Here is a 21,725-nt window from a genome sequence, read left to right as displayed (position 1 = left end):
GGTTTCTCTGTGTAAATATATAAAAAAAAATGTTTTTCAGGTCGGGCCATCCCCAAACCTAGCAGGCCAAGGCAAAACGAGCCCAAGTTAGGGACATGGCGGCCCGTCACCAACACCCATGTACAAGCATGTCTAACTAGATAGGGATAGTTTTTTCCAGTCTGTGTCCAAATTACCTCTCTGATTAAGGCTAGACTGATACCGTTAGATTCAGTAACGCCTAAAACCCAAACTAAACCCATGTACATCCCGCTATGAGGCAGGGGCTTGAAGGAAATTTTGATTATAAATACTATAACCCAAATGTTAAGAAAAAAAAACAGAAAATTCATTTAATGAGATTCACATTCTGAAGACACCAAACTTTGTATCCTCAGGAATAGGTTTAACGGAAGCAGCAAGACAGAGCCCCAAAACCTTTCTGGTGTCTGCCGGGTCTATGATGCCATCGTCCCAAAGCCTTGCGGTTGAATAATAGGGGCTCCCTTCCCTTTCATATGCCTCTACAACCTTACCCTTAAAATTCTCCTCTTCCTCCTTGCTCCACTGTAACAATATCCGACTTTATCCCAAGTTAACAACAATCCAGAGAAAACGAGATTTAGAGGGAAAACAGAAATTCAAATTGCACAAAGACTCAACCTCTTTTCCTTGTCGTTTCTTGTTGTTCTTCTCGATCTCAGCAAGCACACCGGCAGCCTTTCAGTTAGACAGACAAACGAATGGGTATCATTTCAACCACTGTGGGTAGATTCTTTCCAAGGAAAAAAAATGCAAACAATGACTAGATGGCTAATTTTTAGCACAATACCATAACTGATGGCGCACTAGAAAATATAACAAACATGACCAATTTACTACTTTCTTTACAGTTTTGCTCTTTTGTTTGGTCAAAATCATAGACTGATTTTCTCAGAAGACAACTTATATAGCGCCTGATTTTTTTCAGGTGACAACTTAGACAAGCAGTTGGACCAAGGTGCCTAATTTTTCAGGAGACGAAAGGGTAAAACCATCAAGCCAAAAAAGGCCAGATTTTTCATATTTTGACATGTGAATTGGCCATGTTTGTCATATTTTTTTGTCTCAGCTAAAAAAAAAGGAATGGTGCCAAAAGTAGGAGTCATCTACGTCTTTGTCAGGAAAAAATATGGAAATCACACTTGCATTTTCCAGTTGTATGAAACATCCGCTTTACACTGAAATCGATTACTCGTGAACATACTGTCAATGGGAAAGAAGATTTTTTTTTCTGAGATCGCCAGGCAACCAAGAGAAAAAAGGAAAAGAAAAAGAACAGTTGTATCATTCACCTGAACACCACCCATCACAGAAATTCTGGCTGTTGGCCACAGGAAGAGAAAATTAGGACTATAAGCACGTCCACACATCCCATAATTGCCAGCACCAAAACTTCCACCTACAATAACAGTCATTTTCGGCACCTGTACATGAACATAAGTATATGAGGTTCATCAGTTAATTTACACATAACTTCTCTCCTACTAGGTTCATGTATAACTTGTGGTATATCTCATCAGATTGATGCTGGAATTTCTGTAAAAATAATAACATGAAAAGACATGAGAATTAATAATACTAGAACTAGAAGTGTCCATTGAACTAGCACTGAGGATTTTTCGTTTACTGCCAACAATCAAGTCAAGATGCTAAAATGATAACTACTCAAATTGAAGCTGCTAAACATGGATACAACTGAAAAAGGATGGGCAACCTTTGCACATGAGACTGCCATCACCATTTTTGCTCCCGCTTTGGCAATTCCACTTGCCTCAGATCTTGAGCCAACCTACAAAGGATATTTAAAAATTATAATTATTTAACTTCTTCATACCCTGAAATTTTCATGATTGGAATGCTCACCAGAAAAATGACCCACACTTTGAGACAATCTTACAATTGTACTACAATGGTGTGGAAGAAAAAATCTAAACCCCTACTTTAAAAAGAGAAAATACAGAAGAATGCCAGGGAAATAGTGTTTGACTCAGGCTTCACAGTCAGGTACATCGCAATTTTCAAAGACCAAAAATTGGATAGTATCTATATGATAATAAGCATAGTTTACATCAGTGTGCAAGTGGACAGATTTAGCAATGCAGAAACTAGCAAGAAAATGCCTTGTTCCTCTCTAGTAGAGAGATGGAAACCATTAAAGAATGATATATTTACAAAATGCATCAAAGAAAGGTTATATTTTCTCGATACACTAACCCCTTAAATCAAATACCAAAATGGAGTGTACGACCAATGTGTGTGTGTGTGTGTGTGGGGGGGGGGGGGTATAGAGAGAGAGAGTTTATCGTGGTGAGGGGGGACCAAAATAGTCCCACCCTTTGACCACAGGTCAAAACACCACCAATTTTTTTGATCGAGTTGGGGTTAGACCCAATCCGACACTTATCTAGATCTGACCCACAGCGTACCCACACGCCGTGCAGTGCCCGTACCCATGTCATGCTGTGTTGACACGAGTACAGCACCCCATATGGAGTGTACGTGTGACATAGGGTCTTACAGAAACCAAGATGACTTTTAACAGATACATATGAACAGCTATAAAAGTAACGTCCAGCAAATGATTATGCAATTATTGGTGCTATTTGATAAGCACAACAAACCAGGAAAAGATAAATGCAGCCTGCATCTATTAGAAACCATGCCATTGCCACAAGACAGATAATAACCAAATGACAGTGTAATGATCAGGAGGAGTTAAATAACATACCATAAATCCAGTAATATTTTGCAAAAATATCAAAGGAATGTTCCGTTGTGCACACAGTTCGATAAAATGTGCCCCTTTAAGGGCAGATTCGGTAAACAGTATCCCATTGTTCCCAATTATGCCCACTGGCTGCCCAAAGATCCTAGCAAATCCAGTCACCAGCGTCTGCAAATATGAACCAAATACTCATATATTAGTGGCATCATATTAAAGAGCAGAAATGAAGAATTAAATGAATCTGACTTTATGGCTAAAAATTTACAGATAAACATCAAGATTCTCACCGTGCCATACAACTTCTTGAATTCATCAAATTCACTTCCATCAACAATTCGTGCAATCACATTTCGTATGTCAAGTGGCTGCTTCTGATCAGTTGGCGCAATAGACCGCAGCTCCTTTACATCATACAAAGGATTTCTGTAATCTGACAAATTACTTGGAACTGTATTCACCAACCCTTGTTTTCCAGCCATATGCAAGTTCTTAACAATATTCCTCCCAACAGCCAGTGCATGCAACTCATCTACAATCAAGCTAACATTTCATCATAATACATTCCAAACATTATCATCTTTATCTTACAAGATGCATAATGATCCTTTATATCAAACTAATTTCAAGCAGTGTTTCTTTTTTCTTTTTTGGTTCCTATAAGTAAATAACTTTCTATTGGCGTAATATATCAAGACAGTGAACAAGTTAGCAATAACAAGGTAATCACTCCTCCCTGATAAGGTTAAGGAGAACTATCAGAAAAGGTAATATCATGGAATAGCTGTACATGGGAAATCCCTTGAGCAAAAGCAAACTGAAAAGAAGTCGTGTTTATATTTGGGTCCAAATTAAGTCTGGATCCGACCCGTGTTTTATTAAGTTATTTTGTACAGGGTTGACGCACTCTCATTAATGGTCTTCTTGTAATTTAGTTATATTGTAAAAGGGCATTTAGTAACCTAAACTTTGTATTAGTTATAACCATGGTTGCCAGTCGAAGAAGCGGGAGCGGGAAGCGAGGCACTTTCAGAATTTTAGGAAGCGGGGGATGACTTAGAAGCGAATCACATCTTGGAAGCGAACAAGAAGCGACCTAGGAAGCGAGGGGGAAGTGAAAAAAGAAAAAAAAATAAAAATAATGAAAAAAGAGGGAAGCGTGGGGGGAAGCGCGCTTCCCGTAAAAGGAAAATGCGCTTCCCAAAAAAAGAGACGCTTCCCCGCGCGTTTCGGAAGCACGACGTTTCACGCTTCCAAAATGCATATTGGTGAAGCGCGCTTCCCCTATGGTATAGGCGCTTCCGGTAACTCTGGTTATAACATATAATGAAGGCTTATGCACTGATTCCTGGGTTGAGGAATCGTGGGTTTCTGCTGCAACTTCTTCTCTCCTTGGTGTCCTCTACTCTTCTCGTGTGATAGAACTTTGGATGTCTCAAATTCTTTCATGGTATCAGAGCATAAGATCTAGGGTTTGGTGATTGTGATCTCTTTATAAACATCGAGATTAATATTTCTACTTCTTTCTAAGGTAATATATATTCTTGCTTTGTTATTCTTCTTTTCTTCTCATCTATTCTGTCCACGTTTCCTTCTCTTTCTTTTCTTCTCTTGATTCCAATTTGTGTTTCAGTAAGGCTGTAATTCCAATCAGTTTTGTCATAGTTATTCTCTTGAAATCGTGATCTCATCTTTTCTTTCTTAATCGTTCTTCTCATTATTCTATTTGGGTTTCTTTCATATTGATTTAATATTGCTCTCTGGTTTTGTCATTCTTATTCTCTTGGAATCGTGACCTCACACGTTCTTCCTTAATCGATTTTCCTGTTAGTCCATTTGGTTTTCTTTCATACACCATCGGGATTCAAAGTTGCATCGTCTCAACACAAGGTGACGTGCAAAATATTGGTTAACTATTGTTCAGACTTATTTTCACAGCAACGTCTGGTTTGAATATTGACAGGGATTAATAAAAAAACAAAAAAGGGAGGCAGCAGAATTTCCTTTGAGACTAAAGATTGTGTTGAACATATCCTTCATCTATTCTTGAATTCCTTTTTTCTTTGGAACATGGACTCGTTCTCTTCCCTGTCAGGTCATTCTTAAGTTTTCTTCGTCAACTCGTGTATGAAAAGTTGAACTCTAATTTTTTGACTTGGAAGAGGCAGATCATTCCTTTCATAAGGAGTCGGGATCTTTCTGGACATCTGAATGACTCTATTCCAGTCCCTCCAGAGTTTATATCACAGGAAGAAAAGGACAGTAAATGAGCATCTACCACAATGTATGTCAGAAATCCAGAGCATGTAACCTGGATAAAAAGGCACCAGGCGCTGGTTGCTTATATCACTTCTACACTGTCACAAGAGGTACTTGTGGCAATTCCAGATGACTGTTCGGCTACGCAACTGTGGGATAGATTGGTTCAGACATGTTCACAGGTTTCTCAGACCAGGGTGGTGTTTCTTAAAAGGGAATTTCAAACGTTGAGAAAGGACTCCATGACTATCATGGAGAAATTGAACAAAATGAAAATCATTACAAATCAACTAGCCATTGTTGGTTGTGTAGTGAGTCATGAAGACATGGTACAACAAACTCTGAGCGGGTTGGGGTCTGACTATCACATGATTGTTACCTCTTTATTGTGTTTACCTGATATACCCACATTTGAAGATCTGCGTGCAAAACTATTTCAATATGAGATGACCTCAAAAGGATTCTCTGAAGAGTCTCATGTACACGCAAGTACACAAAATGTTCTTATCATAGGGGTAGCCTATGGGCGAGGACGAGAAAGTTATGATTTTCGGAGAAGGGAAAGTCAAGGAAGGAATGGGCAAGGAGACCGTAGAATATTACCTATGCCCAACATACCTCCCAACTCACAGAGACAAAGGCCAATTCCTACTTGTTTTCTATGCAATAAAAGGGGGCATATCAAGGCTAGATGTTGGTTCTGTTGGTTCAATCCTCAAAATAGAGGAAAATCATCGCAGGCAAAAGCGAAGAAAGGGACAGATAGTGCAAAGGCCAGTGGAGAAGTAAAAGAGTTGTTATTGTCAGCTTTTACAGGATTAAATCTAAAACAAAATGATCAGGGTACTTGGTATGTTGACTCTTGGGCAACGACTCATGTAAATGGTGATGCTGGTAAGCTCCTAAATCTTGTTCCTTACGTTGGCAAAAATAGCATTGTCACTGGAGATGGATCTCACCATTTTATTTCTCACATTGGAAACTCAGTTATTTTTATGTCAAAGTCATCTCTCAGTCTTTCAAATGTCTTTTATGCTCCTAATATCAAGAAAAACATTGTTTTTGTTTCTAAGCTTATTGATGATATTAATGCTTCAGTTGAATTTACTCTCTTTTCCATTCATGCCAAAGATCTTCGCACGAGTAAGACGTTCGCTAAAGGAAAACGACAGGACAATATGTATGTCTTTAAAGAAGATCCTTTTACTCGTATTCGCCCTGTTGATCCCAACTTGAAGCTCTCCTTATCATCTTCTTTAGTGTCTTTGAATGCAATAAACCAAATCTTTGGCATGGTCGTTTAGGTTATTGCAATAGTTGTTTCATTGAGAAGTTTGTCTCATATAGTTTCATTCCCAAGTCTAGTTTAGGGTTAAATGTCAATGAAAAAAAATGTTCTAGTTGTCTTTTATGTAAGAGTCATGTTCTACTTTTTCATTCTATTAATAAAAGAGCTTCAAGACCTTTTGAAATTATTTGTTATGATGTTTGGGGGCCTGCCCTAATTGCCCCTAGATCTGGAATTAGATATTATCTTATATTTGTTGACAGTTATTCTCGTTACACCTGAATTTTTTTCATGAAAAGCAAGTCTGAGACTTTCAAGTTCCAAAATTTTCATTTCTTTGTCAAGAACCATTTCTCTGAAAATATTCTTTGTTTCCAATGTGATAGAGGGGGTGAGTTCTCTTCAAATGACTTTATTAATTTTCTCCAAAATAATGGAATAAGTAGAAGAGTGTTTTGCCCTCATACACCTCAATAGAATGAGATTGTTGAAAGGAAGCATCACCATATTGTCGAGAGTGCAATGAGTATGATGTATGATAACAATCTTCCAATTACTTTGTGGGCTAAAGCTTTTCATTCGGCAGTTCATGTAATAAACCGATTGCCCATGACTATTTTGGAGAACAAATCTCCTTATTTTTCCCTTTATGGAGTTCATCTAAATTATAATGATTTGCGTGTGTTTGGTTGTACATGTTATGTACATATTGACATTTCAATGTGACATAAGTTTCAAGACAAGGCCTTGAAAAGAAGATTTGTGGGATATGCAGATGATTATAAGGGGCATAGGTGTTATGATCCTATGAGTAAGCACATCAAGATATCCAGAAACATTGTCTTCGATGAACTGAACTTTGATTATCAATCAGCCACTTTCTCTGAATTAGACTCTAAAGTTGAGGTCTATCACCCTTGGTTGAATTCTGAGCATTTTTCTAGTACTAATGATGTTTGCCCTTCGGATTGTATTCAAAGGAATGGAGGAACTATGCCTGCTGGCAGGTTGACTGCCCAGGAGAGTATGAGACTAGAATCATCCTTGGAACCAGAAAGGTATAAAGGTGTCGTTTATACTCGATGAGAAAGAGAGGCATCCTTTATTTTTAATCAGGAGATGGATACCACTTCTACTTCTACCCCAACCATCAATGTTAGAAGATCCACTCGCTCTCATCATCCGATTGAAAGATGGGTCAGTTATAAAAAAATTTTGATGCATTTTCATCTCTTTCTAACCTCCTTGGGCAAGGAAGATCAACCCACAACATTTTATCAAGCCGCAAATTCCAGAAGATGAATTGAAGCGATGAATGAAGAAATAGAGGTCCTTCATGAGTATGGTACTTGGGATGTTGTTCCCAGACCACCTGATAGAAATGTAGTTGGGTCCAAGTGGGTGTACAAAATAAAGTACAAACCGGATGGTACTATCGAACGATACAAGGTGAGACATGTTGCAAAGGGTTTCACACAGGAGCAAGGACATGACTATGATAAGACTTTCAGTCCAGTTGTAAAAATGAGGACAATCAGAGTTATCCTTAGCTATTGAACATCAGTGGACACTTAGTCAACTTGATGCCAAAAACACTTTTCTATATGGAGAACTGAAAGAGGAAGTGTACATGGAGCAGCCCACTGGATATGCAGGAGATCTTAAGAAATACGTGTGCAGACTAAGAAGAGCAATATACGGGTTGAAGCAGGTGTCCCATTCTTGGTTTGATAGTTTTTATTTTGAAATACAAAAATATGGCTTTAGTCGATCCCTTCTTGACCACTCCCTGTTTATATTCAAAAGCCAAGATGTAGTTACTTTGTTATTGATATATGTAGATGATATTATCATTACAAGTAACTCTAACGATCATATTGAGGAGGTCAAGCAACACTTGAATCAAAGATTTAAAATGAAGGATCTTGGGAAACTACGATATTTCCTTGGAGTTAAAGTTGACAGAACTACTAAAGGAATGACCCTCACCCAGCATAAATACACCATTGATGTTCTTAGCAAGGCAGGCATGAAAGAGTGCAAATCTTTAGAAACTCTAAGTGTTCTTCACCAGAAACTCAGTTCCCAAGATGGAGATTTATATGAGGATCCTACGAGGTATAGCAACATAGTCAGGATGCTACAATATCTCACTTTCACTCGGCCTGATATTATTTACTCAATTAATCAGGTATCCCAGTTCATGCATGAGCCATGTGTTGGGCATATGGAAGTTGTTAAACGAATACTTCGGTATTTCAAGGGAACCATCAGGGATGGTGTTCTATATAGAAAGAGGATGAATGGGCAGAATGCACATGATCTCATTGTTTACACTGATGGAGACTAGGTGGGAGACCCAGATGAACGCAGGTCAGTCTCAGGCTTACTGTGTCTTTATTGGGATGAATATGGTATCCTGGAGTAGTAGGAAACAAAAAGTAATTGCCTGGTCAAGTAAAGAGGCCGAATATAGATCAATGGCAGTCGTCACTGCTGAGGTTACATGGATTAGGCACCTACTGACAGAGGTAGGAGAATCGGTCTCTCGATCTCTTCTCTTATGTGATAATCAAAGTGCCATCAACATGTCCTTTAATCCTATTTACCATAGTCGTGCCAAACACATCGAGATAGATCAACACTTTGTAGGGCAGAAGGTGGAAGATGAGATTGAACTTGAATTTGTTCAAACTACTGATCAAGTTGTTGATCTGTTCACAAAGGGACTGACCAAGGACATATTTTAGATGTTAAAAGGCAAGTTGTTCATGGTTTAAAACCATGCACAACTTGAGGGAGGGTGAAAAGAAGTCATGTTTATATTTGGGTCCAAATCAAGTCTGTATCCGATCCATATTTTATTAAGTTATTTTGTACAGGGTTGACACACTCTCATTAATGGTCTTCTTGTAATTTAGTTATGTTGTAAAAGGGTATTTTAGTACCCTAAACTTTGTATTAGTTATAAGTTATAACATATAATGAAGGCTTATGCGCTGATTCTTGGGTTGAGGAATCATGGGTTTCTGCTGCAACTTCTTCTCTCCTTGGTGTCCTCTACTCTTCTCGTGTGATAGAACTTTGGATGTCTCAAATTCTTTCACAAACATTAGATATGTCTAATTGCAATCCAACTTGGAAGTAGCAGACTTTCTTTATCATGAAGATAGAAGATTAAGGATCAAGAATTGAAGAAAAGAGAAGATACAATTACACAATGCCAATGTTTTAGTCCTATGTCACATGGGTGCGGGTGCGGGGGTGCAGCACTTTCAAAAACCTTGGGTGCGGGGGTGTGGCAGGGGCAAAAATGTATATATATATATATATATATATATATATATATATATATATATATATATATATATATAAGGGGTGTCCGGTTGCCCACTTTTTTATGGATCACTTTATGCCACTCCATCTGTCCCCGTCTTCACTTACTGGAATGGTTCGGTTTCCTCAACGGGAATATGCCTCTCCAACGACGTCCTCTCTTGGGTTAGGCACACCGGTTTCTGTTTTTCAAATTTCAACACAAAGTTTCAGGGGTCATCGTCGTCATTTTGAAATGTCAAAGCGGTTTTTAGAAAACCTGGAAAAAGGCTCATTGTTTCGTTCAGACTTTCTATTTGTAAAACTTAACTATCTTTGGTCCTTTCGAGAGTTATAGGTCTGCACACCAAAATACCTAAAATGCCCTCAGTTCCACACCCACACTTCTTAAAATCTGTCGACCCTCTGGATCTTCATGGGTCCACCTTTGAGTCTTTGACCAACTTGTCGGAGTAGCGGCCCTTAACTAAATGGCTTTTGTCCCACTTGACCCTCCAACAAAACCCAGTGGAGTCGACCCAAGTTCAATGAGAACGATTGAAACACAAAACTGTAGGCCTCGAAGTATGTCCTTTTTTAATATGTTTTCAAGAAACTCAAGTAACATGAGTCACATCAAGGACTTGGTTCGTTAGAATGCATGCGGCCAATTTCTGAAGGGAACCCAAAACCATCTCTAGTCGGACAGGTCCAACTTCTGAGAAAGGACACACATGTCATTGTAGCCAGGTATGGGCGGCGGATGTCCCTGGTCTTTGACAATTCACAACCCACAAAATATCTTTTGTACACAAAATCCCTGACCTGATAGCCTAGATCATAATAAAGGAGGAGTAGACCCATTGTCGCTTCTGTTGTCTCCCGAATAAAAAAAGACTTACCACGCAAGCCACATATTTCTACCCACAGTGTCACACGTCTTCTCTTTCTAAAAACCCCTCTCCTTGCCTGTTCAAACCAAAGTTGCACCCAGAGGATGCTCCCCTCCCCTTCGCCCCTTCCTCGCATAGAGACACACAGAGTGCCACAACATGGAGATGAGGCCAAAAACCAAGATAGTGTGCACGTTGGGTCCATCATCAAGGTCCGTGGAGATGTTGGAGAAGCTGCTCAGGGAAGGCATGAACGTCGCCAGGTTCGATTTCTCTCACGGTACCCATGCTTACCATCAAGAGACGCTTGACAACCTACGGACCGCCATGCACAACACTGCCATACTCTGTGCGGTCATGCTTGATACCAAGGTATTTATCTCTCTCTCTTCTTGATCGTGCCTGGCGGGGTTCCCCCCCCCCCCCCCCAAAGATTTTTTTTTTAATTCCGCAGCCCATTTCATAGGGCAATTTAAAAAAAAAATCCAAAAAATGGACCGAAATGACCCTAAGTGTGGTCAATGCACCCAAGGTCGGGTTGACCCCACCCGCACCCGCGTCGACGCGACTCGACGCGGGTGCGGCACCCTGCTAGCCGAATCCCTGTGACTTAGTTTTAGTCTAATCAGGCAAAAGCAACCACAATAGATCTTATTGGCATTTCAATTTAGACTCAAAATATTTATTTCAGAAAAGATTGAGACGAACACAAGCTTCCCTAATAAGAAGCTACTAGCCTAACCTTATCCACCAACCCATCGCATTCAATCCAATCTTTCTCAAAATAAACACTCAAGATGATGACAGTTTCAAAGAATGGAAATGTAAAAGCTATAAGAATGGAGAGAAAATACCCTCAGCAAAATGGTCAGCAACTCCTGATATCTTACAATGCAAAGTTGCCCCACCTAAATCCTCTGCAGAGACCTCCTCACCAGTAGCAGCCTACCAAAAGCACTCCTTCAGATACAACCTAGATTTTGAAAATTCCAGTTCATATTTGACTTTAAAATAGATTTGGACGAAAAGTACACAAGTATTACAAAATTTTGCTAACATGAACTAACCTTCACAAGAGGAGGACCAGCCAGAAATATTGTACCGTTACCTTTGACTATCACACTTTCATCAGCCATTGCAGGAATATAAGCACCTCCAGCAGTGCATGAACCTAAAACCAACGCAATTTGAGGAATTCCCTGCGATGACATCTGCGCCTGGTTGTAGAAAATTCTTCCAAAATTGTCTCTATCAGGAAAAACATCAGCCTGTCTAGGAAGATTAGCACCACCACTGTCAACGAGATAAATGCATGGTAATCCGCACTGTGCAGCAATCTCCTGTGCCCTGAGGTGTTTTTTTATAGTAATAGGGTAGTAAGTCCCACCTTTAACAGTGGGGTCATTGGCTACAAGCATACATAGACATTCATGAATAGCCCCTATTCCGGTAATGATACCCCCAGATGGTAGCGATTCATCATACAACTCATGTCCTGCGAGCTTCCATTTGCAGAAGGAGAACATTTAGAAACAGACGAGAAACATACATCCCACAAAATGATTTATGTAAAATCTAATTAACTCACATTCGCTAAATAATCTCATTGTGTTTCTTTTAGCAGATCCTTTAAATGTCCTTCAAACTCTGCTTTAGAAACGGAGCTTTTATTTGTTTGAAGATCAAAGAGCGGTTACATAAGACGAGTTTTAATTCAACATCCATTCAATTATCTGGCGATTTCTGGGATTACGTACAATGAGAAATCTTGACACAAAGTAGGTATCGGCCTCGGCCTACAAGAGAATATGGTCTTGTGACAATTCTATAGAGGAAACAAGGAACTAGGCGTTTAAGCAACCGAATAGGTTGAGGATATCATGGAGCGAAATCATTCGACATGGTAAATACAATAAACTCTGGTTTCTTACAAATCAGCGCCCCGTCGCCGTTCATATTCATCAAATAGACATAACAAAAGATAATGTACAATTCAGGATCAGAATATTTAGGTTAGAAAAGAAAAAGAGATGCATGGGAGTAGTGGTACTTATAGCCATATCAAACTCAACATATCTAAACTCAATGCAATCTAAAAATTTCTCCAACAGATACGTCAAGCATGGAAAAATCGCACTAACCATCATCATAATCATCCATCAGAATATCATCAAAATATAGAAAACAAGATAGCGAAATTCGGCAAGAGAATGCAAATCCACAGAAGGAAGACCGCCATCACAACAACGAAAAACGAAAAAATTCATGCGGCCGTGAAGATTCGAACCTGTGACAGCTCAAGAAACGAAGCTCCAGGATCGACGAGGCGATCGATCCGCTCGCGAGGAAGGAACTTATTCCGATCGCGGTTCCGCTTCACGGCCTGGGCGCCACCTCCGGCAAGCACCTAAACAAGCACATCAAAGAAAATTTCTCTCTGGTTAGTGTTTAAAGATCAAGCAATATCTCCCAGTTTTTGCTTCTTCCTCCTCCTGAACCTAGAGAGCATACAGTGATGGAGAGAGCGAGAGAGAGAGGAGATGAAGACGATGATCGCGTACTTTGTTGATCTGGAACTGATGATCGGAGAGAAGCCGATCCATGGCGTCGGAGTTGCGTCGGAAGGAGTCGGAAGATCGGTCGATGCCGTCTGGGAGGACGCCGATGCAGAGGCCGCGGCTGTCGACGGCGCCGGAGCTCCGCCATCTCCACGGTGGCGGCGCCGCTTCACCACCGGAGATCCTTCCACAGACGCTTCCAGAAGGCCTCCTGAACGCCCTTCTCGCGAGAAACCCTAGCATCTCTCTCTCTCTCTCTCTCTCTCTTCCTCCCGTTTTAGAGTGGAAGAAGAGAGGATAACGTTTGGTGGAGGGAAGCAGCAGAAAGCAACAGCAAGCGCACGTGCGCGATGGGATCAATTCCAGTCTATGTCACAATGATTCGTAGACTCGAGGACGCAGCATTCGGATTCGAGCGAAAAAAAATTCAAAAAAATGAGACACGAGGACGCTGAAAAATTTTAATCAATAAAAAACTCTTTTTCAATATTTTAACATCGAAAAATAAAATTTTACGGAAATCAAATTAAAATATAATAAAGTATTATTAAAATAATACTACACGAGTCATGTCCGTATCTGCGTGTCCTTTTCTCTTAGACACACGCATCCAAAATGGCGTGTCCTTGGGACATAGATTCCAGTAATTGGGACCGCTGCTGCAGGTGACTGTGTGAAGCAGTCCTGAGCCGAGTGAACCTATAAAGGTTTGAAGCGCGTTCATGTTTCTCTTGACGAGGCCAACCGGTGCTACAACAGCAAAGGCCCAGAGTCCCGACCTTGACTTAGATCAGGTCAAGGACTCATGAAGTATCGGTCAGGACCGGTCGCTTTTACAGTTTATGGCCAACTCTGTCTTGGGGGAGTTAGGTTGAACTTGATTGTTGCTGCGTGCCCAGACGGTCAAACTGCCGCCTCGGCAGCACCAAACACTGGATCCAAACACAGCATTTTAGTGGAGGCGCATACGGTGACCAGAGTCAAAGTCAATCCAGAAAGACTTGGTCTTGGGCCAGATTTTTCACAATGATGAAGGCTTGGTTGACTCAGCTGAGACTTGTTATCAGACTCAATAATTCATGAAGGGGCCTTACTAGTATCCAGCACATCAGCCACTGGGCTGAGACTTACCTCGACCAGTTGACTTGAAAAAGCCTTTTACTTCGTCCGGTCGTTCACTCCGGTATACTTAAAAACTATTTCCACAATGAGCAAGCATGGCAACTCCCTGTGGCCAACGAGAAAGCCCACGGAGTTTTACGCTGCTAGGACAGTGACCCTAACTAAGTATGACAGACAGAGCCAGAGGGGCTAGGTCTCTTGTTCCCAAGGGTGGTTTCTCCGTGTAAATATAAAAGAAAAAAACAAACAAGCATCTTAATAATCATCAGAATCGGACTTGAAACCAAATCAACGGATTATGGATCCAACAAATACTCAGATCCATGTGCATATCGTATGGATCTATCCCAATTGGATATCACGTGATCGGATTCACACTGAATGCATTTTGATTTATTTGGAACTATCATAGCGGGATACACTTTTGGGGAAATACAAATTAAAGCAATAACAAAAATATTTTCAGTAGGACATCTTTAACCAGTTGGTTCACTAATAAATCACCCAATAGGTAATTCGATTCATTCACATCATACAGATCACGGATATTTGGAGTTAATATCACAATGCAAGAAGGCATTGCTTTTTCTATGGATGATCTCAAATCAACCAAATTTTGACACCAGATACATAGTTAGCAACTCCTTACCAAGGTCATCATCGATATCGGATCCGTCATTATCAAGATGGACCAACTTTTTGCTGCAGCCTAAAGCTGGATAAGTATCGGGCCTGACCTGGCCCAACTAGTAGATGGGATGGGTCCAAGTAGCGATAGAGTTGCATCTCAATGGAAGTTTCCTGGAAATTTGAACATCTTAAAAGACAGTTCTAAGCTTTATTAACCCACTTGAGCTAATACATTTAGCCATAAGCCCTTTCTTGCATACTAACACAAGCTTAAAACATCTATAGAAATCCAAACCAAGTTTTTTTTTTTCAAAAGGCAAGCTGGGGTTAGGCAGACCCTTACCAGAACAACAACCGGCCCATGTGGCAGAGGGATTAGATACTGGGCCTTGAGCGTGACACAGGACCCCACTAAACACATGGGATACCACCTCGGTGGTACTCCAAACCAAGTTAAAAAGACATTTCATATGCATCTTCACCGTAACGGTAACCACAGGAATTTCTTTATGTATTTCTACAAACAATGGTCCTAGGACACTTTAAAAGCATGCACTTTCTCTGATTAATAGGGTAGACGATGGATTCTATATGAAAGTTTTTCAGAAAAAAATGCCATATAGTTTTTTTTAGATAATCCAAGAAAAAAAAGCCTCCATCATCGACCACACATTGGCTGGCCTCTGATTGGTAAAACCCTTGAGGTACCCCTGCACACAGGGGAGTACACCCAGATTCCAACTTGTGGCAAGGGACACAACCCATGGGTTTCAAACTTGTAATGTCCCATCAACTTGATGGCATTCACAAGTGGCTCTTACCAGATGAGTGGAGTCCTTGTGGGCATTATTACCATATAGTGTCACTATATTTTCTCATGTTCTGTTAGAGCGGCATGAGGACAAGAATCATGCGGACGTTCATTCCTTGAAAGTTGTCATGAATCACACACACACACAGACTGTATGTTTTAAAATGTTGATAGGTCTTGCAGCGCACGACTGCCAAGTCAGGAAAAGTGAGTTGGAAGTAAATTAGAAATGCAAGACAAACTGAATTCCATACAAGTTTCCACTTCTGTGAAATAATTAAACTTTGGATCCTCATGGCTAAATTGACTAGAAAGAGATAGCTGGTAGTACCATGGCATTAACATGAAGGATTGAGCCTGCACAAAGCCCATGAACAAAGAAACCAGGCTTCCATCTTGATCAACTAGTATGGCCTGTACCTCCAATCCATCCTAGAAGATCTGACACCTCCACCGCCTCCACCAGTAACATAGCTCCCCCACTAGGAAAAAATATTGAACCAATCAATCATTGTTGGGGCAGGGACCAAGCCCTACAATTATCTACCATAAAAAAGAAAACAAGATGGTAAAGTAGAGACTGAGATTGGGATAGTAAATTCAAAGGATGCAAGAAAAATGAAAGCAAAATATTCGGTCCAAAAGCAATTGTTCCTATAATTTTTCAAAAGAGGGAGACATGTTACCAGCTTCTGTTTTGTGTATGGTATTACAAGCATACTGCCTATTGCGAGTTATTACATAAACTACTGTGTCATATTGCAAAGGGGTTGTATGCAAGCTGAAATTCCATCAATGTCTTCAAAATGTGGAGTATATACAACTAATATAACATGAAAATACAAATCATATACTCACATCTTCAAAATCCATGTTCCCGTAGAGCCGGCTATAACCACGCATTGGACCACCATAGCCTCTCGTTGGTTCCATTGCCTCAGCCATGTAACTACCACTTGCACCTCCATCATCTAGTGGTGCAGCTGAGTCGATAGCAACCTGCATGGAAGGTTATGCCATGAATTATTGAGTTCATATAAATGATCCTTACCATAAGCCTACTCAATTGTTATTACAATGAGAAAGAACGTTGGACTTTACCACAGGCTCCAGAAGACATAAGCATCATCACAATCAAGGAAATCCATACATATGAAGCTAGAAGACCATTATTTATTTAAACTGGTTGCAGAAAAGTGAGCCAAAAGGTGTAGCCAGAGTTGTACCATATCATATCTTATGATATGATACACTGTATCGGCCCTCAGCCCAATACAATATTGCTTCAAGTATCGCCAGGTTCCAATTATCGGACCGTAACGGCCTGTATCATACAATTCAGAGATGTATCATACTGTATCTTATGCCACCCATTTTATTACCTTTTTGACATAATAGACAAATTTAGGTAGTTTTGAATGTCTTCGCTTTGTTTTTAATTTAATGTGATTCTTAATAGTAAATATTATATTTTAGCTATGTTTAATTGATTATAATGCTTAATTTTGATTTTTTTCTATTGCATTCTATATTTTTTCTAGTTTTTTGAGATTTTTTGTGTATTAACTTTTTACATAGGGCTTTTTCTGTATCTTATGACATGATATGATATGGTATGACACACTCGTATCCTTAGTCCTTCCAATACGGGTTCCGTTACACTTTGTACAACAACGGGTGCAGCCATATTCTGTACTCAGAATTTGCTTCTGAATCATGAGAGGCACATGTTTTTGTCACTTCCCTGTGGGCTTTTCATATATATTTTTAGCCTATTAACAACTGTGTAACATCTTCCCATTCAAGAGTGAAGCTCCTACTGCATGCAAGCAGTGTATCTCCTCCATGTTGATACCACTAACAAATGGAATGCCCTCATTATCTCTCAACTTTAATAATAATGACAATCAGCTTGCCAAAGACTTCAAAACATTAGCTTATTCCCACACAGAGCGTTGCATAAATTAGCTTTCTAGAAGAGAAGGTGTTAGTTTATTTGTCATAAATTAAACTAAATCCTCATAGGGGTAAAACCATTCATTTTTCTCAAAGCTAGTTTCTCATAATTTGGAAATGGATTATTACAATGTTAAAGAACCCTTCTCTGGATATCTTCTGATGCCTAAATAATGATACTCACAAATTAACCTAAAAAATGTTCTTTTCGGTAATATATAATGCAGTAGAGGAAATTTTATGAAGCAGCGTACAAAATTCCAGTTCACCACAAAAAAAGGATACTTGATGTAATCGATCTTCAAACAAAATGTAAATGCGACTTGAACATGCTCACGTACTTGTTGTCCATGAATCTCATGAGATCTTCGGGCTACACGATCAGCTACACCATCATCTGCAAAAGTAACAAAACCGAAACCCCTGTGTCCAGTTCTCTTAGGATCCTGCTCCATATGAAGAAAAGCATGCCTTAGTATGACGTCTCAAATGAGCATAACGAAGAATGGCCCTGATTAAGACTTCCCATCAATACAGAATTAAAAAAAATGTAAATATCGCCCCTTGATATTGAAATATGTAAACTAAAAAAGGGAATGAAAAAACTTGGAAGCAACCAACCCATGCACCACAAACAAATAGACATTATAAGTAGACAACGCCTTCTGTTCCATGAATTAAAATATAATGCATGAATGCATGCAACCATCAAGATAAGCACACACCTGCTAATAAAATGTTATACAGAAATCCTTTCACAAAACAATTAATAAAACTAGAACCACAAAGAACAAGCACATGATGCAATAAGCTTTATTAAACACACACATTGTCATGAGAAATAAAGTGATTGACTAACAGAACATGTACTGAAAGAGGATTTAACGTGAGGTTAGTCCAAGTTGTTGCAGACTTTAAAAACCCAGCCATTGATACATATAAGAAGAAACAGAGAGAAAAGACTCACAATAAACATAAGGACACTTTAGATGAGAGAGAACTATTCATGAATCAGTTAGTTACAAGTAGGAGATGTCACAAAAGGTGCATCAAAAGATTAAAAATATCCATTGAAGTACAAACTTAGCAAACAAACATGTAAAATGCAACTCGTGCTGAAAATAAGCAAGAATAGTGCTCAAGCTAAACACACAATGTTCAGTCAATGCACAAAACTTGATAAACAAGATTATTACAGTAGTCAACTAGTTGCTGGACAAATCATTATGATATTCCACCAACAATTGTAAAAGTTCTGCAACCGAAAATTGAAAGCAGACCCTAAGTTCAACAGTTTCCTTCCATTATCAGCCTGTGCATGTGATTTTGCCACTTATTTTAAACTTGTCCACCATGCTTTTCTAACATGTTACAAATTTGCACACAATATCATGAGTGCAGCGGGTGACCTGCGAGAATGAAAAATACCCTCTGTACAGCAAGCACAAAAGTCCAATTCCTCAGAATTTTACAATATAAGAATTTGATCACTTCACAACTATGCAATGGAAATAGCATATGCTCTCAAATTGACAAAGCTAAAATTTTCTTTTAGATCCACAAAGATCGAAAATCAGAAGGCCAATCATCTGTGATACAGCTTTAGTCGGAACCTAAAATTGTAATGCATTTCCTATGTGCATCCTTTAGCATCATCAACACAAAATTCACTTAATTACAAAACAACTAATAAACTCACCTTTGGGACATAGACATCTAAAATCCGGCCAAACTTGCCAAAATATTCACGTAGATCTTCAGCAGTTGCTTCCTGTGGAAGTCTTCCCACAAATATCTTTTTACCCATCCCATGACTTGATCCAGAGTATCCTCCTGCATGGTGCGAATTTGAAAAGATTATTATGCATATAAATAAAAAAATGCATCCGATAACCCAATGATACACACATTTTTGAAGCTTGTGAACCACTTACTTCCAAAGGATGAACCTGGATTATCATATAGTGTTGGAGCTCCTAGTGCCGCATACCGAGTAGCTGCAGTAATATAAGCATTATATGCACCATATCCACCTTGCATCATTCTGCTTGGATACCTGAAGTCCTCTTCCTGAAATGCACAATTACCATCACATTTTATGGTTAGGGTGCAAATGAACTTTCATTTCAGTTGGATGAAAAATCTTAGTTGTCTGATCGCTGTCACAGTAACAAAGCCACTATGCGATATGCAACTCCAGAAAAAGGCATGCTTGCAGGGAAACATTGTTCAGGAAGCATAGAGGGAAAGTGAGTTGCCTTTGGTGTGGCCCGATCGACAACAATTGTTGAACCTTCCAATTCATGAGTTTCAGCCATCAGGGTATCCACTGAATCTGTAACACCCAGAACAAAGATTTAATCCTCAAGCAGCCAGGACACGTTAACTGAACTCACTGCTCAATATACGGAACACGAAGATGGTATCAATACAAAGTAAACACAAATATGACAGGAGATCCCTGACTTTCTGCTAAACTCATAAAGACATACCAATGAATAAGCAAAGCCTAGAAATAAATCCCTTAGCTGTTACTTAGCAGATCTCAATCAGTTTACACTAATCCCCTTCAACCTAACAAGCACACAGACTTATATTAGCTGCATATTATGCTTCTATTTAATTTCGCTAGAACAGCCTTATTCTGCATACTTCAAGTGGATGCAGGTTGTTTAGAATTTAGATATCCAGATAATGGCATCCAACATGTTGCATTGCTTTGGGTGACACTTCCATGAAAAAGTGCCAGGAGGCATTTTGCCTAGTGCACAATTTATGCTTCCAAACAAATCAAAGAGGCGATAAAGGCACCAGGTACATCAGCAGCGGTCCTTGGAACAACTTGGTCATATTTGTGCATCAAACCTCTTGTAACTGAATCAAGATAAACTTGTATCATGGAACGTAGGCTGTGGGATTATTCAGAAACTTAAGGATTAAGGTAGTCTAATTTTTTATCATCCTCGCATAAGGTTTCTTTGTCCCTGCCACTCTATGATTTGAGCATTAAGGGCACATATTCAAACCACACGAAACATTTCCTCTCCCAGGACAGTAAACAGCTTCATGGGAAAATTTGACATTAACAAACACATTAATCACTTTTTTGTGGACAAATGTTTTCAAGAAACATTCTTGAATTTTTTTTCCCTGCAAACCCAAGACATAGAGGACTACGACAATCTTGAGAAAATTCCAGGTGATAGACTACGTCACCACTGGCTCCCCTTCAAAGCATAATCTTCAATGTCAATGCACTATTCGTTCAACATTCTTTAAGAAATAGAAAAAATTATTGTGTTAATGGAAATGGCAACTACATCAAATCCCCAACCCCTCCCATTTTATAAACAAACTGCCATCACTAGATAGATTTTGTATCCCAATTATAAGCTGGGATGATCTATTCAAAAGCCTAATGATTATCACCAGAAGAAACTTTCATGAAGAAGGCACTTGATCATGAAGCTAATCTTGGAATATTGGTTGCTTCTGCATGCGACTAATGTGGGGAGAGAAACTGAGAGTGTGTCATTTTCACAATGTTTCCAGCTCATATTTCATAAGCTGTAGCACATAGAAATAGGATGGAACATTTTCTGATTTAGAAAGAGCACCTATGAGAGGGCAATAGAAAAGACATGACGCAGTTTATGTACACTACGCAGTGTAGGAACAACTGCAATGCAAGGAAAAGAATGTTGGCCACTCCAAGACATGCAGGAGAAGCAGGACTAACAAAACATAAAGTGGACTTGACAATTGACTGCTCATCAAATAAACAATGTTTGTGAATATTTATACACCAGAATAGAAGATGGAACTCTAGAGAATCGCTTCACATTGATGCACCAAGTAGTTGATTGCTTTTATTTTGTTTGAAACAGTTGTCATTGTCAAGCACAGAAGCTAAAGACAAGTAGGTCAAGAAAAATACTGTTATAAATTCATTTTCTCATTAACCACAACAGACATTGGGTCCTTATGTTAGCTTATTTATAAAAATGCCTGCATGCAATAACCTGAAGTGCTAAGTGGCAGGTTTGCGAATACATGCATGCATAAACAACTGCACAATCTAGTAGTGACTGCAACACACAACTCTTTCGGTAATTTACCAGTGGATTTCAATGCAAGAGGACACTCTTAG

General features: G+C 39.4%; 2 protein-coding genes across 2 annotated transcripts in view; both read right to left on the bottom strand.

Annotated features, from left to right (window-relative positions):
• Nucleotides 1-267: 267 nt before the first annotated feature.
• MCCB (3-methylcrotonyl-CoA carboxylase) lies at nt 268-13,324 on the bottom strand. The gene is made up of 10 exons (XM_089993778.1): nt 13,060-13,324; nt 12,786-12,905; nt 11,566-12,000; nt 11,353-11,443; nt 3,034-3,275; nt 2,750-2,914; nt 1,736-1,810; nt 1,314-1,445; nt 643-699; nt 268-546 (listed from the first exon to the last, which is right to left on the bottom strand). Exons 1-10 carry the CDS (start codon nt 13,297-13,299, stop codon nt 343-345), a joined length of 1,761 nt encoding a protein of 586 aa, XP_089849904.1. The 5' UTR covers nt 13,300-13,324; the 3' UTR covers nt 268-342.
• A 2,383-nt stretch (nt 13,325-15,707) lies between these two features.
• LOC149812431 (putative RNA-binding protein C660.15) overlaps nt 15,708-21,725 on the bottom strand; it is a 29,052-nt gene continuing 23,034 nt past the window's right edge. The window contains exons 9-14 of the mRNA XM_089993777.1: nt 19,834-19,910; nt 19,510-19,645; nt 19,275-19,408; nt 17,917-18,021; nt 16,478-16,618; nt 15,708-16,101 (exon numbers count right to left, since the gene is read on the bottom strand). Coding sequence (XP_089849903.1) covers nt 16,024-16,101; nt 16,478-16,618; nt 17,917-18,021; nt 19,275-19,408; nt 19,510-19,645; nt 19,834-19,910 — 671 coding nt within the window. The 3' untranslated portion in view covers nt 15,708-16,023. The remainder of the gene's footprint in view (nt 16,102-16,477; nt 16,619-17,916; nt 18,022-19,274; nt 19,409-19,509; nt 19,646-19,833; nt 19,911-21,725) is intronic.

The sequence above is a fragment of the Nuphar pumila genome, chromosome 17 (assembly GCF_984573655.1).
Source record: "Nuphar pumila chromosome 17, dmNupPumi1.hap1.1, whole genome shotgun sequence".
Lineage (NCBI taxonomy): Eukaryota > Viridiplantae > Streptophyta > Magnoliopsida > Nymphaeales > Nymphaeaceae > Nuphar > Nuphar pumila.
The sequence above is the reverse complement of the archived record's forward strand: the minus strand, read 5'-3'. Positions and strand labels throughout refer to the sequence as shown.